The 18,773-nt window shown below is 36.8% G+C and overlaps 2 protein-coding genes across 4 annotated transcripts in view; both read left to right on the forward strand.

Annotated features, from left to right (window-relative positions):
* Window positions 1-300: 300 nt before the first annotated feature.
* Window positions 301-6,201, forward strand: sh3bp5la (SH3-binding domain protein 5-like, a). The gene is made up of 6 exons (XM_065280733.2): window positions 301-860; window positions 1,234-1,296; window positions 1,462-1,590; window positions 3,498-3,656; window positions 3,827-4,000; window positions 4,671-6,201. The coding sequence occupies exons 1-6, from the start codon at window positions 636-638 to the stop codon at window positions 5,235-5,237; spliced, it is 1,317 nt and encodes a 438-aa protein (XP_065136805.1). The 5' UTR covers window positions 301-635; the 3' UTR covers window positions 5,238-6,201.
* Window positions 6,202-8,802: 2,601 nt separating this feature from the next.
* Window positions 8,803-18,773, forward strand: part of gabbr1a (gamma-aminobutyric acid (GABA) B receptor, 1a) — a 57,098-nt gene continuing 47,127 nt past the window's right edge. The window contains exons 1-7 of one of the 3 annotated variants that reach the window (XM_065280734.2): window positions 8,803-9,063; window positions 10,232-10,318; window positions 10,842-10,906; window positions 11,716-11,854; window positions 12,167-12,352; window positions 12,452-12,469; window positions 17,931-18,091. In XM_065280734.2, coding sequence (XP_065136806.1) covers window positions 10,240-10,318; window positions 10,842-10,906; window positions 11,716-11,854; window positions 12,167-12,352; window positions 12,452-12,469; window positions 17,931-18,091 — 648 coding nt within the window. In that variant the 5' untranslated portion in view covers window positions 8,803-9,063; window positions 10,232-10,239. The remainder of the gene's footprint in view (window positions 9,064-10,231; window positions 10,319-10,841; window positions 10,907-11,715; window positions 11,855-12,166; window positions 12,353-12,451; window positions 12,470-17,930; window positions 18,092-18,773) is intronic. The other 2 variants (XM_065280735.2, XM_065280736.2) reach the window with 2 other exon arrangements.

The following is an 18,773-nucleotide window of genomic DNA, read 5'->3' on the forward strand; positions in this document are numbered from 1 at the left end:
TATGTTTGTGTACGTAAATTAGAATTTTTCTGAGAAGAAATAAAATCTTTGTTAACTTCACAATAAAAGTCTCTTTCTCCTTCTCGAAACGTAGACATTAACACTGTATTTACATTTAGGGTCATGTTTGCATTTTATATCATATTTTATTTATTTAGCAGACATACAAATGAGGAAGGAAAAGTTTATAAAAAAATGTCAAACGTCTCCTACGCTCTGTACGCAAATGCGTACGTATTTGCATATTACATAACGTCAAGCTACAGTAGCTCGGACGGATCAAAAAGCTCTCGTATCGCGTTTTCTATTTACCTCACGCAAGCTTTTCAAACGAGTATTGAATGGCGACTGGGGTAAACATGGGCAAATCTATGAACTGTATGCGACTAAATGATAAATAATTTAACATGAAATCTTATTTAACAATTATTTACTATTCGGTGAATTGATAAGCTCATAATTCAGTTTAATAGGCAAGTCATTTACTTAGCAAGCTAACTCTCATGGGCACCAATGAGGCGAAACGCGCTTAAAAAGACCCAAGTGTTCCGTTATTCGGTTTAGTTTGGGATCTGTCCGTTTTTCGTTTCGTTTATCTCCGGCTATTTATCTTGAATATCAGAAGAGGCCTGTGAATGGATCCAACGCGTTTGCCTGAAAGTCTTGCGGATTCTGGAGGACATTTAGCGGAGGAGAAGTCAGTAGATGATCGTGTAGCGGTGACTGATAATGGCCGAGAAGCTGATGGGGAATCGGAAAAAACTGAAGAAACAGAATTGGAGAACAAAAACTTAAACTGTCACGAGGAAAGAAGGGTCAATGGAGAACTGACTGAAGAGGAATTAGATCCCAGAATCCAGGTTATACGACAGTCACCACACTTTATCATTTGCATATCAAATTATTAAAAAGTTAAAAATATAAATAACTCATGATCTGTCCTAAGGGTTATATTTTACTAAGGACTTTTCATACTAAATCAGACAACTAGTTTATACTGTAATAAAGTTAATCAACAGTAAACTGATATTAAATGATAGCCAACACTTTGTAGCACAACATAAATTCACGTATTGGAGTTATTTAGTAATATATTAAAGTAATCATCTTTTTGTTTTACTTAAATTACTGCTCTTCACATTCTGACCATTCTCTCAAGTTTGATATACAATATGTACACATTCACAACATAACCCTTAGGCAACTCCCACAATCCTGTTTTTGTGTATCTAGGAGGAACTTGAGCATCTAAATGAGGCCAGTGTTGAGATCAATAAGCTGGAACTGGAGCTGCAAGTAAGTGAAATTACAAAATGGAAAGCAATGTGATGACATGAGGCTATGTCATGACTGAGTTCCCTACATAATGGAAAAAAGGAAGACATGGTTTGTCATCTTTAATGATCATTTTGATGATTATTAAGCTGTCGTGAAGCTACATGTGGTGGTGTTGTTTTTCAGGAGGTCCGATCCAGCCACAGAAGAATAATGAATGAATCTGTGCTTAAAATCAAAGCAAAGAGTTCTGAACTAGGGTCCTGTATCGAGAAGGCCCGGCCTTACTATGAAGCACGGAAAAAAGCAAAAGAGGTAGGCAAGCAACCAACCCACCCACCATCTGTCACAATGGTATTTCTCTGTTTATGTCATTGTTAGTGATAGTTTCTTTTGCATCTTAACTAGTTTTAAGTCTAAAATCCTATTGGGTCTCATTCACTAATAATTGCATAAGTTCTAAGTTCTTACGAAAACCTTCCGCCTAATTCACAAAAGGTGCGCACACACATGAATTTGTCCTTATACTTGTTCTCACATTAGTGAATTTGAAGTGTTCTTGCACAAGGTTGGCAATTTGCACAATACACACCCAAACAATCTCCATATAAGGGCTTGCCACAGCGCTTATTCACAGAAAATTTTAGAGCAGTTTGACACTGAAGCAAAAGAGATAGAAATCCATGATCATTTATTTATTATCAGTAAAGCTCTGTTTTGCTTCGCATTTTCATTTTGGGAGGTTTGGCTGTCGGTAGAGAAAGCAAGATGTCCTGTGTATCCACAGGTATTGGTAAAAAAAATGTATGAGATGGGAGAACGAAGACTTAATATGACTTCACCAAAGATGTGCCTTTGTATAAAAAATAAAACAGACAGGAGGCCTAGATTAAGTGATTAACGTGGACTTCTCATTACATTACATTATGTTTACATTAGCAGGGCTCAACATAAAGGACTGCCCGGTGTCCCAGGGCAAGCGTGAGAGACGTTCGGGCCAGTAAAATATTATTGGGGAAAAGTTTTGGCAGGGCAAGTGAAAACCTGAACCAATATAAATTGAGCCCTGATTAGGCATTTAAGGATAACTCCACTTTCTTAAAAAAATCCAGATAATTTACCCACCCCCATGTCATCCAAATGTTGATGTATTTCTTTGTTCAGTTGAGAAGAAATAATTTATTTTAATAAAACATTCCATAATTTTTCTTAATATAATAGAATTTATTGAACTTCAACAGTTTACAGTTTAAAATTGCTGTTCAAAGCAGCTTCAAAGGGCTCTTAACCCTCAAACAGTCTATACTTTTTAAGCAGTCTTGCTAAACTGTTCGCTTTAAATGCTTATATCTTCAGTATGCAAATGTTGATTCATTCCAAAATGCTTTTTTGCATAGTTGTGTTTGACAAATGAAAACGTGTTGGGTTACGTAATACGTATGTAACTGTTGTTCCCTGAGAAGGGAACGAGACATTGCGTCTTCCTTGCCATACTTCCTGCATCCCTCTAATGTCGTCTTTGGCAATATTTCAGATAGCGATATACTTCCTAGCTCCCGCGTCACCCTATCTTTGTCGTCAGGCTGCAATATTGGTTGAATTTGATAAACACATTCAGACGCACTTACCCTTGGAGGCGTCCCCAAAGTGTCACCGCAGTGACGCAGCGCGAGTTCCCTCGAAAGGGAACTTTAACAATGTATCTTAAAAGGTAACACGATGTAACCTTGCTCTCATTTGAAATGTGTCCCCACATTTAGTCCTTGAATTTGAGGGTATTGGACCTGGAAAGTTCTTGAAAGGTCCTTGAATTTGAAGTTAACTAAGGTGTGGGAACCATGTTAATTATTGTGTCAAGTAAAGCGCTTTTTGTTTCCTTGATTCAAAGCAGCTTTACAAAAAGACGAAGAAAAAAATAAAAATCTTGGAAATTATTAAATGTTAAGTAATGTGTATAATAGAATATATGGTATTATTGCCAATTGTCTTGTCCTCATAAATAGATTATAATCTAATAAAACAGGTGTCATATTAAACTAGACGTGCTATTCTGTCTTACATGGAAATTGCCCTTAAAAGTAGAATATAATTATATAAGACCAAGGGTTTGTCATAAGGAATTTGCAATAGCATTATAAAAGCATAAAGAAATTAAGTGCACCACAGCAACAAACACCTACAAAACTAAAACAGTATCTTGTGATTGGATGTGATCCTCTCAGGCCCAGCAGGAGACCCAAAAAGCTGCGCTCAGATTTGAGAGAGCCGTCTCTTTGCATGTGGCTGCTCGGGATATGGTCCACGTGGCTGAACAGGGCCTCACCACAGTTAAAACACTGGATCCAGCCTGGCAAGAGATGCTGAATAATGCCACATCAAAGGTATGTCACCTTCGTTGAGCTCTCTGGTACTTAATGGTACTTAAATGTTTTCTTGTAGCTCAACTGAGAGCATTGCATTTCAGCCATTTACACATTAGAAAATGTCTCTATAACCATGAATACCTAGGTCTAGGTGTCAAAGATTAATATGCAACTTTTATGGCGTCCAGGTGAACGAGGCAGAGGACGAGCGTGTTAAAAGCGAACACGAGCACATGCGGGTCACCCAGCTGTGTCAGGAGGCCGAGGCTCATGTGCAGGAGCTGCAGAAGTCTCTCAAGAGAACCATTGCAAAGTCTAAGCCTTATTTTGAGCTCAAGAACCAGTTTGACGAAATGCTGGAGGTTGGTTTTCTTTTGAGATTTTGTTACAATAGTGTGGAGAAAAGATTGGTGTAGAGAGACCAATTCTAAATTACAAATTTTTAAGTACTTATATTTTAGGTCCACAGAAATAAACATCATATTGGTTTGGAATAAAAAAATGTGACAACCAAGTAAGTTTTAAAGGAAAACACCACCGTTTTTCAATATTTTACTATTTTTTACATTTTACTATTTGTTTCTAACAGTTTTTTTACTGTTACCTCAACTTAGACAAATTAATATTAACAAATTAACAATGTGTGCACTTTTAATATTTGTACAGCACGTCGTGAATGTGTTAGCAGTTAGCCTAGCCCCATTCATTCCTATGGATCCAAACGGGGATGAATTTAGTAGCCACCAAACACTTCAATGTTTTCCCTATTTAAAGACTGTTACATGAGTAGTTACACGAGTAAGTATGGTGGCACAAAATAAAACTATTGTTTGGAGCCATAGGAATGAATGGGGCTAGGCTAAATGCTAACACATTCACAAAGTGCTGTACAAAGATTAAAAGCGCACACATTGATAAAAGATATGTATGTATTAATTCATCCAAGTTGAGGTAAGTACATAGTAAAATATTGAAAAACTGTGTTTTCCTTTAATATGCCATTTAGTTGCCATTTAGTTGCTATTTTTGCAGGAGCACAAGTCAAAGATTTTAGAGCTAGAGGAACAGATTTCCAAAGCCAAGATAAACTATTCCAACACCTTGCGGCACCTGGAAAAAATAAGCGAGGAGATTCATGCCCAGAGGGTGCAGGACCAACCAAAGGATGGACCAATCAAAGCATGCAGTGGGCGGAGACCTCCTGTAGGAGCAGAGACAATAAACAGCACAGGTACTGAAGGCGGAGCCTGTGGAGACCACCCCAGTGCAAACGATTGGGTGGATGGGAAAGAAGGCGTGGCTAATGCTGTGGAATGGGTGGAGACACATAATACCTCCAGGTGGGGAGACCTGGGAAGAGCTGAGGTACAGAGATCTGGTTCGGACTCTCTTTCTATCGTCAGCTTGAAGACCGTCATCTCGGATCTTGAAAAGTGCGACTCGGTTGAACGCATCGGTCAACTCAGTAGTGATGTTAGTTATTCGGGTGAAGAGGGCGAAAGAGACGGGGTGGAGAGAGGTGAGGGGCGGGCGAGACACAAAAGCGTCGACATTTCAGAGGAGTTTTTCAAACAACACAACAGAAGCGTCAGTTTGTGAGCGTACATCAGTAATGTTTTATTGTTTCGGTAGATGAAGACCTTTTGTTTCCTAACTTGATTTGCAAGTTGTGTTATTTATTATTTGACATTTTGTATAAATACTTGAAAAGGAGAAAGACCAAATACAATGAAAGAGTTTTATATTATAATATATGTTTTGTGCCTTTGAGCATCTTAAGTGGTAAATAATCAATCATGGTGTTTAAGTTAATAAAAGCACTATTAACGCTTTATTAGCTTTATCAAAAACGTTACACATAAGGTACCATTTTAATCCTAAAAAGCACCAAGCGATTTCCTATGCAAATGTGTAAAGTCTTAATAACTGACATTAATATAAACATTTTCATTTAGAAAAGATTTTACTTCCTGCACGTAAACGTACTTATACGTTTTTTTTCTAATGGATATTGCTTTCTCATATTTTTTTATTTCAATTTCAAATTACATTCCTATATTGGTCTTATGCTTTGGCTGCACATTTTATCCCAACTGACACGCACTAACATATTTTTGTGTAGTGTACTTTGCTAAGCATGCATCAGATGTGCTTTGTTTCATAGTGTGTTGACTTTTTGATCAAGAGGTTTTATTAGAACCGTTATGCTGATTTTGTGCAATCAGAAAGATGAAGTGCTGAATATTTTTTTATTTTTGATGCAGGTTTTAAATACACCTGCCATGGCTGTGTACGACAATCACTTTTCTATTTTTCAGAATTGAATGTTCGTTGTAAGTATCAAGCAATTCAAGTATGAAATGAACCCCACCCATTATCTCATGTTTTTTATGTATGCTTTATATTGTTGACTCTCTGTGGGAGCATCAGATGTGTTTTATTATTGTTCTGTATGATGATGTGCACACCAGTGACGTTTGATTGAACAATAAATTCATATCATCTTAAAAACATTTGGCATTCTGTAATTTTACACCAATTTGGGACATGTCATTACTGAGATATTGGTCAGAATGAGATATTGTAGTATAGCTTACATGTTCACATTGTGAAAATAAAGTTTCATCTTAATATAAATGTGATGGTCAGGGGTTTATTATTATTTTTTATTTCACCTTTGTATCTATACACCGTAAGAGATATCTATATTTTGCCATATTAATCTGAAAGCTTAAAGGGATAGTTCAGCCAAAAATGAAAATTCTGTCATCGTTTTCTCACTCTCATGTTGTTACAAACCTGTATACATTTTTTTGTTCTGATGAACACAATGGAAGATATTTTGAGAAATGTTTGTAACCAAACTTTTCGTGTACCCCATTCACTTCCATGGTAGGAAAAGTAATACTATGTAAGTAAATGGGGTCCATGAACGATTTGGTTACAAACACTTCATTTTTGGGTGAACTATCCCTTTAAAGAGAGAAAATTCTTAAAATTCTGTCATTATTTACTAAACCTCAAGTTGTCCCAAACTTTTATTTGTTCTGTTTAATGCAAAGGAAGATATTTGAAGAATGTTGCAGATCTGGGGCACCATTGACTTCTATGGTAAAAAAAAACATAACACCAAGTGAATGGTGTCCCAGATCTGTTTGGTTGTTTAAAAGGATAGTTCACCCAAAAATGACAATTCTGTCATCGTTTTCTCACTCTCATGTTGTTACAAACCCACATAATTTTTTGTTTTGATGAACACAATGGAAGATATTTTGAGAAATGTTTGTAACCAAACTGTTCGTGGACCCCATTCACTTCCATAGTAGGAAAAATAATACTATGCAAGTAAATGGGGTCCACGAATGGTTTGGTACAAACACTTTTCATTTTTGGGTAAACTATTCCTTTAAAGAGATAAAATTCTTAAAATTCTGTCATTTTTCCTGTCCCAAACTTTTATTTGTTCTGTTTAATGCAAAGGAAGATATTTGAAGAATGTTTGTAACTATGCAGATCTGGGGCACCATTGACTTCAATGGTAAAAACATAACACTAAGTGAATGGTGCCCCAGATCTGTTTCGTTGTTAAAGGGATAGTTCACCCGAAAATGAAAATTCTGTCATAATTTTCTCATCTTCATGTTGTTTTAATCCTGTATGCATTTCTTTTTTCTGATCAACACAAAAGAAGATATTTTGATAAATGTTGGTAAGCCCACAGCTGATAGTAACCATTGACTTCCACAGTAGGAAAACAAATATTATGGAAGTATTGTGATAAATGATGGTAAGTACAGTTGACAGTACCCATATTTGGTTTTTTATATTTTCATTTGTGTTCATCCGAACAAAGAAACTTTGTACAGGTTTAGAACAACTTGAGAGCAAGTAAATGACAGAATGTTCATTTTTGGTCAACTATCCCTTTAAAGTGAGGCAGCACAGCCACAGACCTGCTGTTTTTTTAATGTTATCCTTTCCAGACAATTTTAAACTCGACGACTTTTATCAGTGAATGTCTTTATTCATGTAAATATACTGCCATTATCAAAATATAGATCTGCAATGGCAGGTAAGGCGAGCTCTTCTCTGATAGGAAAGTTATGCATATAACTAAACAGAGATACATTGACTGTAATTTATTCTCCCTAAAGTCATCTCTGCATCTTTTTCTGTCAACTTTGTCAGATTTTGTACAACGTCTGCTACCTTGCTGAGCTATTTGAGTGCCGAAATAGAAAAATAAATACAGAAATAAGAAACTGATGGAAGTATTTCTCTTAGGATTTCTGCAATATTATTTTCCTTGTTCTGTGTTTCCTCAGTCCATCCAAGTAATGTTGATTTCCAGTTTGTTCAGCCGTGAGGTGGCACAAACATCACACGAACATCAGATATTTTTATTGGGTAATAAGTTAATATTTGTATGGTGGTAATACAGAATCTCTGCTTTTATAGCAAGTAAAAAATAACCTGGCAGAACAGACAAATAACTGAGGGTGCATGGCTCTTGTCTCTTATTAATTATTAAAGTATAAAGTATTAATAGACGCCTGTGCCCATAAGAAATTTTTGTGGACAGGACAATCCTCAGGTAAGACTACTCTGACATTTATTTGTATGTATGCACAAACAATATGTGAATATACGTCTTGTTTGTAAACACGGTGTTTAAAATGTTACATAAAATGTGTTATTGTGGTAACACTTTACAGTAGGGTTTCATTAGCTAACATTAATCTTTGTTACTGATAGCACCAATTGTTCATGTTCGTTCATTGTGCATTAGCTATTATATATTAACAATATATTATATTATATAGCTTATTTAACTGATTTTTTATAATAAATTATAAATAATACATAATAAAAATACAATTTAAATGAATAAAATTAACATGAATGCTGTAACTAACTGTTAAAACTAATTAAGTTGTCCACTAAAGTTAACAAATTAAACCTTATTGCAAAGTAACCTTTGTTATTAGGCTACTTAAAAAAAGAGGACAAATACGAAAATTAAGAAATGTAATGTGTATTAATTTTGTTGAGAACAGTGCCTCGTGATGTACTAAAGATCAAACGACGTATAGGCTGTTTCCCTACGTGACGTCACAAGTAAGTGAGACTGAGGAAGGAGTGGAAAAAAGAAAAAGGAGGAAGGAAGAGGAAGGATGCGCGCCGTCTAGCTCGTGCAGATAATGTATCTCTATGTAGCCTGCCTGTGATTTACACCTGCGATGATCTAACGCAAAGCAATACTATCACATCTCTAAAAGCCATAAACTCAGGATATGTGATGCACGACCCAACCGAGAACGAGCTTATATTTGCGGATATTGCACTTTAACAGTCATTGATCGGATCTTGTGTTTGTTTTCTTCGGCTCGGTACTGCTGGAGGTCGCACCGGGCCTTTCAGGGTTGTGAGTACATCACTTTTCAACCGATGCACGCGCTTCATTTGCATCGTTTCGATGTTGTTGTAGCTTGAAGCTGTTTGTGTTTGCGATGCTCGACCATGCATACTTCCTGTATAAATATCCGATTTAACAATATTGTCGTGAAATATTTACTCAAAACTTCGTCAGCTCTGTCGCGGTCGATGTGTAACACTTCGTGTCCTGTTTGCTGACGACACAGGAAGCTATGTTACAATAGAAACTTCATGAAAGCATATAGTTGTTTTTAGACGAATAAACGTTTTGAAATATTTGATACTGTGTGAAATTTAAACAATAATACATTTAATTCAATGCCTCGGGATGGTTTGTAAGTTTCGGGGGCCATATTAACCTCTCAATATCCTTGTCCATGGTGCTGAAATGTTTCCCTAAACGGGACTGTAACCTCTCAACAAACAAAGCATCACATTCGCGCGCAGCTGTCACACTCTTCCAAAGTCTTAATATAATTTGTGTTTTGTTTAATAAAAAATAGTAATAAAATTGTTAAAAAATGTGTTCAGTGCAATGCAAACTAATCATTGTTAGTGCATGGTTTGGATTAATGTAATCTCAAAAGTCAAGGGTTTGAGATGTCGTGTTCTGCAGCTGTGCTGTACAGATTTAATGAGGTGGAGCGCAGTAGAGACCTGTTTAAAGTTTAACTGATCCCTCTGATCCACACCTCACTGAATCATCTCCTATCTCTATACCCAACTGTGAAGTTCCCAAAGGTCTCCATCCATCTTGCCATCTCTCTCTCTCTCTCTCTCTCTCTCTCTCTCTCTCTCTATCTATCTATATATGTCCATCTATATATTCATTGTTAAACGTGCTGGGTCTTTCAGTGTCCTATGATGTCTGTGTATAAAAGATGCATATTTGATAGACCTGTGTGCCCGTGTTTGTATTGCAAGCTCTTGTTTGACCCTCCCTGGATTTGATTTTCCACTTTGTGACTTGGTTAAGGAAAAGCTCATGAAATCTTTACATACTGCCTCCATTTTCTGTGAATCCCCCACAACTGCGTGTGCTGTAATTACATTAGAAAGAAGGTTATTATTGTATGTTTAACACATGAATCTCTCTCTCTCTCTCTCTCTCTCTCTCTCTCTCTCTCTCTCTCTCTCTCTCTCTCTCTCTCGTTCAGATGCAGTAATGGAACAGCTATTATTTCTTGTAATTTTGTACTTGCTTCCTACTCTCATCTCTTCCATACATAATTCAACGACCGGAGGTAATGTGTGTAAGTGTGTGTGTGTGTGTGTGTGTGTGTGTGTGGGCTGTTTCTGGGTCTGTGTGTGTTGGGTATAACACTACAGATGGGAGTTTTATAGAGTCCTTATCTTTAATGTCTAAAGTGGTCCGCTTCAATTGCTTTGTGAGGGCTAAATGTTTCAGTACTGTGAACTGAGTTTCATGGATGTCATACTCTCCTCTGCCCTCATTCCTCGTGGGATCATGTTTCTGTCGGAAATGTAGAGGAAAATTGTACTGTGTGCAGTCACTTCTGCCATTCATTGAAATAAATCAAGATAAAGCTATTTAGCGTAATGTATTTTTATATGACTATGAGGCAGATTGCTCATCTTGTGGTTTAATTAAAATCATTATCTCATGGCATAACATGGTTAACACTATTTTGGCAAAATAAAGTGGATATTTATCAACATAACCTGTCATTTTTGTGTAGTGTGTGCATGTATAATTAAATCTTTGAACTTGAAGTCATTATTCTCTATTTTCATTCTCTTTTTCAGGATGTGCAATAATTCGTCCCCCCAGAGATGGAGGGATTCGGTACAGAGGACTGACTCAGGAACAGGTGAAGGTTTGCACTAGCACATTAAAGGGAAACTCCACTTTTTTTGAAAATATGCTCATTTTCCTGCTCCCCTAGAGTTAAACATTTGATTTTTATCGTTTTGGAATCCATTCAGCTGATCTCCGGTACCACTTTTAGCATAGCTTAGCACAATCCATTGAATCTGATTAGGCCATTAGCATCGCGCTAAAAAATAACCAAAGAGTTTTGATATTTTTCCTATTTAAAACTTGACTCTTCTGTAGTTACATTGTGTACTAAGACCGACAGAAAATTAAAAGTTGTGATTTTCTAAGCAGAAATGGCTAGGAGCTATACTCTCATTCTGGTATGATAATCAAGGACGCTGCTGCCGTAACATGGCTGCAGCAGGTGCAATGATATTACGCAGTGCCCGAAAATAGTCCCCTGCTTTTGAAATCTACCAAGGGGGCTATTTTCAGGCGCTGCATTATATCATTGCGCCTTAGTACACGGTGTAACTACAGAAGAGTCAAGTTTTAAATAGGAAAAATATCGAAACTCTTTGGTTATTTTTAGCGCGAAGCTAATGGTCTAATCAGATTGAATGGATTATGCTAAGCTATGCTAAAAGTGCTAGCGCCAGACCCGGAGATCGGCTGAATAGATTCCAAAACTGTAAAAATCAAATGTTAAGCTCTAGCGGGAGCTGGTAAATGAGCATATTTTCAAAAAAAGTGGAGTGTCCCTTTAAATTGACAGTTATAAACATCAGTGTCTGTTTTGATGGGACGGCTGTCTCTTAATAAAAAAATTATTAAAAAGTCTTGTCTTCATTTTCTCTATAGATCCGCAATGTGCAGATTTTGCCTGTAGACTATGAAATCGAATACATCTGTAGAGGAAGCAGAATCATTGTAGGGCCCAAGGTTCGAAAATGCCTTCCCAATGGTGCTTGGACTGACATGAACCAGCTTAGCAGATGCTGTAAGTCACTGATAATGACCCAGTGCTATTGATTTATATCTGTATTTATTAGAAGGTTTTCTGGAATAACAAACATTTAATTATATCAATATTTTATGTTCATTTCTGTATTTAGCCATGTAATAGGTGGAAAAATGTGATATAAGATTTTTTATATAATTTTTTTTGGTGATTTACTATTTTCTACATAAAAATAATCCAATATAATGTAAAGAACATTCTGTGAATATATAACCTTTATATCACTAAATAAGATCAAAAGTGTGTAAAAGATGTTAAGATGTGTTAAAAGTGTGTTGTTGAAATTCTCAGTGTTGGTTTGCCCTCGTTCGTGGATGTCTCTGGAGAATGGAAGGGTGAAACTGCAGCCCCCTGGACCGCCAGTAGAGGGCACAGTTCTGCATTACACCTGCCATGCTGGCTTCTTTATGGAGGGTTTTAACATTTCTCACTGTACCAAACTGGGCAAATGGGACTCACCCAAACCAATGTGTGTGTGTAAGTATCTTTACAGTTTTATAGTTTGCAAACTCACAGTTGTATTTTTTTCTTATATGAATCATTTTTAACAAAATGTATTCTAACTTTTCCCATTAGATGACAGGAACTATACAGGTAAGACACACAATTATCTCAATGTGTTTATTTTCATTTCTCATAATTTATTTTGTTTCAAAATACAGAATTTCTTTGTAAAAACGGTTAATGAACATTTTAATGTAACACTGAAAATGTTGGATCAAAATTACTTTAATTGGTAACACCTAAAAAGTTTTTTCACTTTAAGTATTTTTTCTTACCTTTTTTTATGTTTTTAGATGTTACCATTTTTTTTATTTAACCAAGTTCTCACTTTTTACAGTGTATTACAACATTGTTACACTCCATAAAAATGCTGGGTTAAATAAACCCAGAAAATTTTCATATTTAACCCAACAATGGGATAAAATAACCCAGCATTTTGGATTACAACAACCCAGCATAGGTTTAAATCACAACTCAACATGCCGGGTTCGTCCCTTTTTTACTTTTTTGAAAATAAAATTTGTTGTAGTGTAGTGTGTTAGTTAATAAACATTAAACCTTAAATAAATACATATAAACATAAATGTGATAGTTAAAACATATAAAATAAATATTTTAATCCAACTAAACTAAAAATGCTGTTTCTGACAACTGGATAATATTATGGAAGAATTCTGGCTAAATGTCATAATTTTTTTTAACCACAAGGGGGCTGTATTTTGCCATAAGTCATGTGAAAGCTTTTTTTTTAAAGGTCCTGTTCTTTCTGTGTTTTGAAGCTTTGATTGTGTTTTCAGTGCGCAATATAACATGTGTTCATGTTTCATGTGTAAAAAAGCTTAATATTTTTCACACAATTTACTTATCTCTATAATGCTGTTTTCACTGTCCTTAAAACGGGCTGATGTCTTCCTTGTTCTGTGAAGTCCCTCCTTTAGAAATATGTATCGAGTTCTGATTGTGTAGTTTGTTTAGTGTGTTGTGATCCGACAGCAGCTTATCTTAGCCAGAGCCGTTTGAGCTTAGCTGGCAACTGAAGTGTTCCTGTGGGCAGAGTTTAGTTCGCTGTGGGCTTTGAAAGGGGAATTAGGGGAATTTGCAGGTATTTTTTATGCCCTAACAGCAAGATTACACACAAACTAAAGTTTGAAAAATGGGATCAGGAAGAACATGACCTTTAAAAGCATAGTTCACCCAAAAATGAAAATATCTTCATCATTTACTCACTCTAAACCTGTATGAGTTTTTTTATTCTGTTGAACACAGAGGAAAATATTTTGATAAATGATGGTAACCACACAGAAGACATTACCCATTGATCTGAATCTAGTATTTGTTTTCAGTGGCGCCCAGTGACTTTTTCGAGGGCGCATGATGGGAAGCTCATCAAAACATGTATTTAGCCCGTCATGTGTGTGGCTCACATGAGCGTCTCTTTTATCATAAACCCTTTCAACACTTTTGCAGCAAGGACGTATTTTGACATGACCCATGATACACATGATTCCCATAATGCACCGAGCACATATTTTGACGTGATGCATAATGCACATGGTTCACATGATGCACCGAACACATATTTTGACATGACGCATGATGCACATGGTTCCCATAATGCACCGAACACATATTTTGACATGACGCATGATGCACATGGTTCCCATAATGCACCGAACACATATTTTGACATGACGCATGATGCACATGGTTGATGGTTCCCATAATGCACCGAACACATATTTTGACATGATGCATGATGCACATGGTTCACATGACGCACCAAACACATATTTTGACATGACGCATGATGCACATGGTTCCCATAATGCACCGAGCACATATTTTGACGTGATGCATAATGCACATGGTTCACATGACGCACCGAACACATATTTTGACATAACGCATGATGCGCATGGTTCACATGTTGCATCAAATACATATTTTGACATGACCCATGATGCACATCGTTCATATAATGCACCGAACACATATTTTGACATGATGCACATGGTTCACATGATGCACCAAACACATATTTTGACATGATGCATGATGTGCATGGTTCACTTGTAGCACCGAATACATATTTTGACATGACGCATGATACACATGGTTCACATAATGCACCGAACACATATTTTTAAATGACGCATGACGCACAATGTTCACATAATAGACCGAACATATACTTTGACATGAAGCCCATGGTTCACATGACACACCGAACACATATTTTGACATGGCACCTGATGCACATGTTTCACATGACTCACAGAACACAAATTTTGACATGATGCATGATGCACATGGTTCCTATAATGCACCGAACACATATTTTGACATGACACATGATGCACATGGTTCACATGACACACCGAACACATATTTTGACATGGCACCTGATGCACATGTTTCACATGACTCACAGAACACATATTTTGACATGGCGCATGATGCACATGGTTCCCATAATGCACCGAACACATATTTTGACATGACACATGATGCACATGGTTCACATGACGCACCGAACACATATTTTGACATGACGCATGATGCACATGGTTCCCATAATGCACCGAACACATATTTTGACATGACACATGATGCACATGGTTCACATGACGCACTGAACACATATTTTGACATGACGAGCCACACACACTCTGAACACATATTTTGAATTCACGCCCCTCTGAGAATAAGTCACTGGCCACCACTGTTTGTTTTTCCTTCTATTGAAGTCAATGGGTACAGATGTGTGCTTACCAGAATAAGACTGTTCTGTCAAAACTTTTTTTATAGCTGTCTATGCAATGTATTCTTACACATCTTTTCCAAACAAATTAATAGATTTTTTTCACATCACAAATTTTGGTTAAAATGTAATTGACTTTAATTCTTCATGCTTCTACCATCTGCTTAAACATTTTAAAATATTCAATGTATAGTATCTCAAATATATGAGGTCAAAAGGCTTACATAATAGCTATTAAAGACACGTGCGTAGTGTAGTGCTGTTTAAAACCATTTAAGATGCGGGATAGCATCGGACTGCGTGATGTGTCAACTGCCCAGAAAGTATTTCATGTCAGCTACTCCACTACATAATCTTACTATAACTCATCAGAATGCCAGTCTCTCTAAACATTAATACAGAAGCTTCTGCAGCAGCCCTGACTGTATCAACCTCCAGCATCCCTCTTTCGTTCCTCTTTTGTTACTTTTAATTTCCCCCCATTTCTTCAGCTCTGCTGATTTAGACTACCAGTCTCTCTCTCTCTCTCTCTGTCTCTGTTAACTCTCAGCGAGAGCTCACCGCCTACTTAGTGCACTCTCAGCAGGCTGAAGATTAACACTTGGCCAAAGTGTGTAGCTGTGTCTATTTCTGCCCAATACTGTATGTGTTTGTGTGCGTGCATGGATGTATGAGGTTGTGTTTGCATCTCTTTACAGTGCGTGTCCATGCATGTCTGCATATATTCACGCATGCGTATGTGACGTGGTGATTACATTCCTCTTCATATGCTTGTTAAAGGATAATTCAGCATAAAGGTCACCTTTTGGTGTGCCAACGCTCTATAAAATCCTCTAATATGTTTCCAAAAGATGCAGTTTCTCTGCTAGCACTGAACCAGTATACGAAATCACTCTTAATTTGGTTATATGTAATTGTCACACAAACAAAGATGTAATGATGTCGTCTCACAGGAGGAACTTCTGGCCTTTCTTTTATTAAATAACAGGTAAAGATCAGGAATGAATAATTAATGACTGACATATGGTGAGGGCAGATTCAAAGAGAGATCCAAATGTCACAGAAGCATCTTGGGTCCTGGGTTCTGGGAGTCTCAAGTCATTAGTTTCAGCATTACTCTGCTGTTTAACTCTAATGAGAGTGAATGAGAGAAGAGAGAGATGCTGAGAGTTGTGTGTGCATGTGTTGTGTGAGTCATTATGGGCAGATGTGCACATAGACTTATAAATGATCTTTGCTGCTTGTACCATTCACTTAAAATGAGCCATAATGCATCTTGTTTCTTGAAATGTATTGATACAGATTTATTTTTTATTGTGTGCAATGCACTTATGTTTATGAATGGAGGTTTACTTTATTCATTTGTATTTGAACTACTTGAAGCAGATGACTTTGATGGGTTTATAATAACTATAACAGGGGTTCCCAAACTCGGTCCTGGAATTCTAACCAGTGGAACTCCGTTTCCCCTTTTGACATTCAATCCCCGGACTTCGTCCCCACGCACCCCCTGCTTATACCTTAAACCCGCCCCCTAACCCAATCGTCCACCCTCCTGCTCTATATACACGCGCATCTCTCAGCATCTCTTCAGTTTACCGCTTTAGTTCTGCTGCTGTCTGCTCGGATATCTGCGCACTGCATTTGATGGTCACTTTTTCCTCTTCTCCCGCCGGATTAAAGGATTATTCTTTCCCAATATTCTGATCAAATGCCGGAACAACATGTTAGACAGGTTTAATCATGTTTGCTGAAATGCTGAACGGAAGCAACGACAGAGATGGAGATTTGTTGAGCATGTTTTCTGTTCAGTCGTGCGACATGGGCATAGCTGTACTACAAACCCACCGTCCGTGGTTCTGAACGCGATATAGAAAGTATCTGCCCGACGGCGCATTTATTTTCCAACATATAAACGTAATATCTATGTTTAGCTTTTGCTCTGACATTTTTGCTTTTTAGGACTTGTGGACTGTCTGGATTGGTGTCGTTTGGAGTCAAAACTGCTTCTGAAAGCTTCTAAAGAGTTTAAAGATCGTTAAGGATTCTAAAGATTCCAAAGACTCATTAAAACGATTCCTTGAAAAAAAGAAAGATTATTTTAAAAAAAATATATAGAAATCAAGTCGGCTTATAAATAATAAATAAATCTAAATATTCTTTAAAATGTAAAAAGAAAAGCGTTTAAAGATAATTACGCATTTTGAAGAGTTTGATGATTCTACAAATTCTACAAGATTACTATAATTCCCTATTTAAAAACGAATAAAAAAAGATTAAAAATGTTTAAAGGAACCTTAAGAGTCTAAGATTCCTAAAAAAACTGAAGATCTTAAAGAGTAAAGACGATCTAAAAAACGCGCAAAAGGAGTTCAATATCCTTACTGTACACAAGACGCTAAAAGACATGGATGTATCAAAGTGTCATACTGTCAAACTATGTGTTTGGTAAAATAATCAAGCCTATCAATCGTGCAGATCGTTTTTAAACAGCCTATAGTTTTATATTGCGATAAGGGAACAACACACGCGCATCTAAACATCATACGCGCAAACGGTCGCGGTTTGGCGTGCCATATTTGCTTCTGTTAGTTAAATCTGGGCTCATCGCACATGTTGACACTTTCAACTTCGTACAAACCCGCACAGTTTAAGGTCAACCCGTATTAAAAGCAAATTTGATACTCATGTCATCCATGGGAATGATCAGGACCTTGGACAGAGATTGGAGAGGATTGCTTGTCCTTTACGCACTGCTTACATTTCTCTCCTGGCCGTGTGCGATCGCAGGCAAGAAGAAGCTGTACATCGGAGCTCTGTTTCCTATGAGTGGAGGATGGCCGGGTGGGCAAGCGTGTCTCCCCTCAGCCCAGATGGCGTTAGATCTCGTGAACAACCGGAGCGACATTCTGCCGGACTACGAGCTGGAGCTCATATATTACGACAGTATGGTGAGCACTTGGTATTGCATGTTATGCTATGTCTATTGTTACTTTATTTTTAAAAAATGTAGGTCGAGTGTGTCAGCACTGGACAGCACCCTCAAAAATATTTTACAGACTTTACAGACCAAAGTTTTGGCTGGAAGTCTACTACTTATTTTAATGTCACCATTATACATTATTATACATTAAAGTCAATGCCAACTTTATCCTCGTGCATGCACTATGCCAGCAATAGTATTTTTTCCAGAAAATAAAGAAATACACTAGCATGGGTTTTCGACAGGGGGTCTGGAGACCTTTGGGGGTCTGTGGTTGTATTACCAAATTGTATTTTTTTTTTTTTTTTGAAAAATGAATTTAGGCATCAAACAAAAATGAATAAATAAGCATTAAATAATCCATTAATCAATGCATGTTTTATTATCTTTGTAACAAAACCATCATAACCACCAAGTATGTACCTGCTCCTCCTGTCTATCCATTAAGGGGTCCTTGGTCAAAGGTTCAATCCTCTGCACTACAGTTTATTGGTTACTTATTACAATAATGTTGTATTTGTAATCATTAGTAAATGCATTAACTAACATGAATGAGCAATTAAGTTGATCATAATTTATTAATCTTTGTTAATGTTAGTTAATGCCAATACAATTGCTCATTTCAGTTCATTGTGCATTTACAGCCAGAT

This window comes from Paramisgurnus dabryanus, chromosome 8 (assembly GCF_030506205.2).
Source record: "Paramisgurnus dabryanus chromosome 8, PD_genome_1.1, whole genome shotgun sequence".
Taxonomy (NCBI): Eukaryota; Metazoa; Chordata; class Actinopteri; order Cypriniformes; family Cobitidae; genus Paramisgurnus; species Paramisgurnus dabryanus.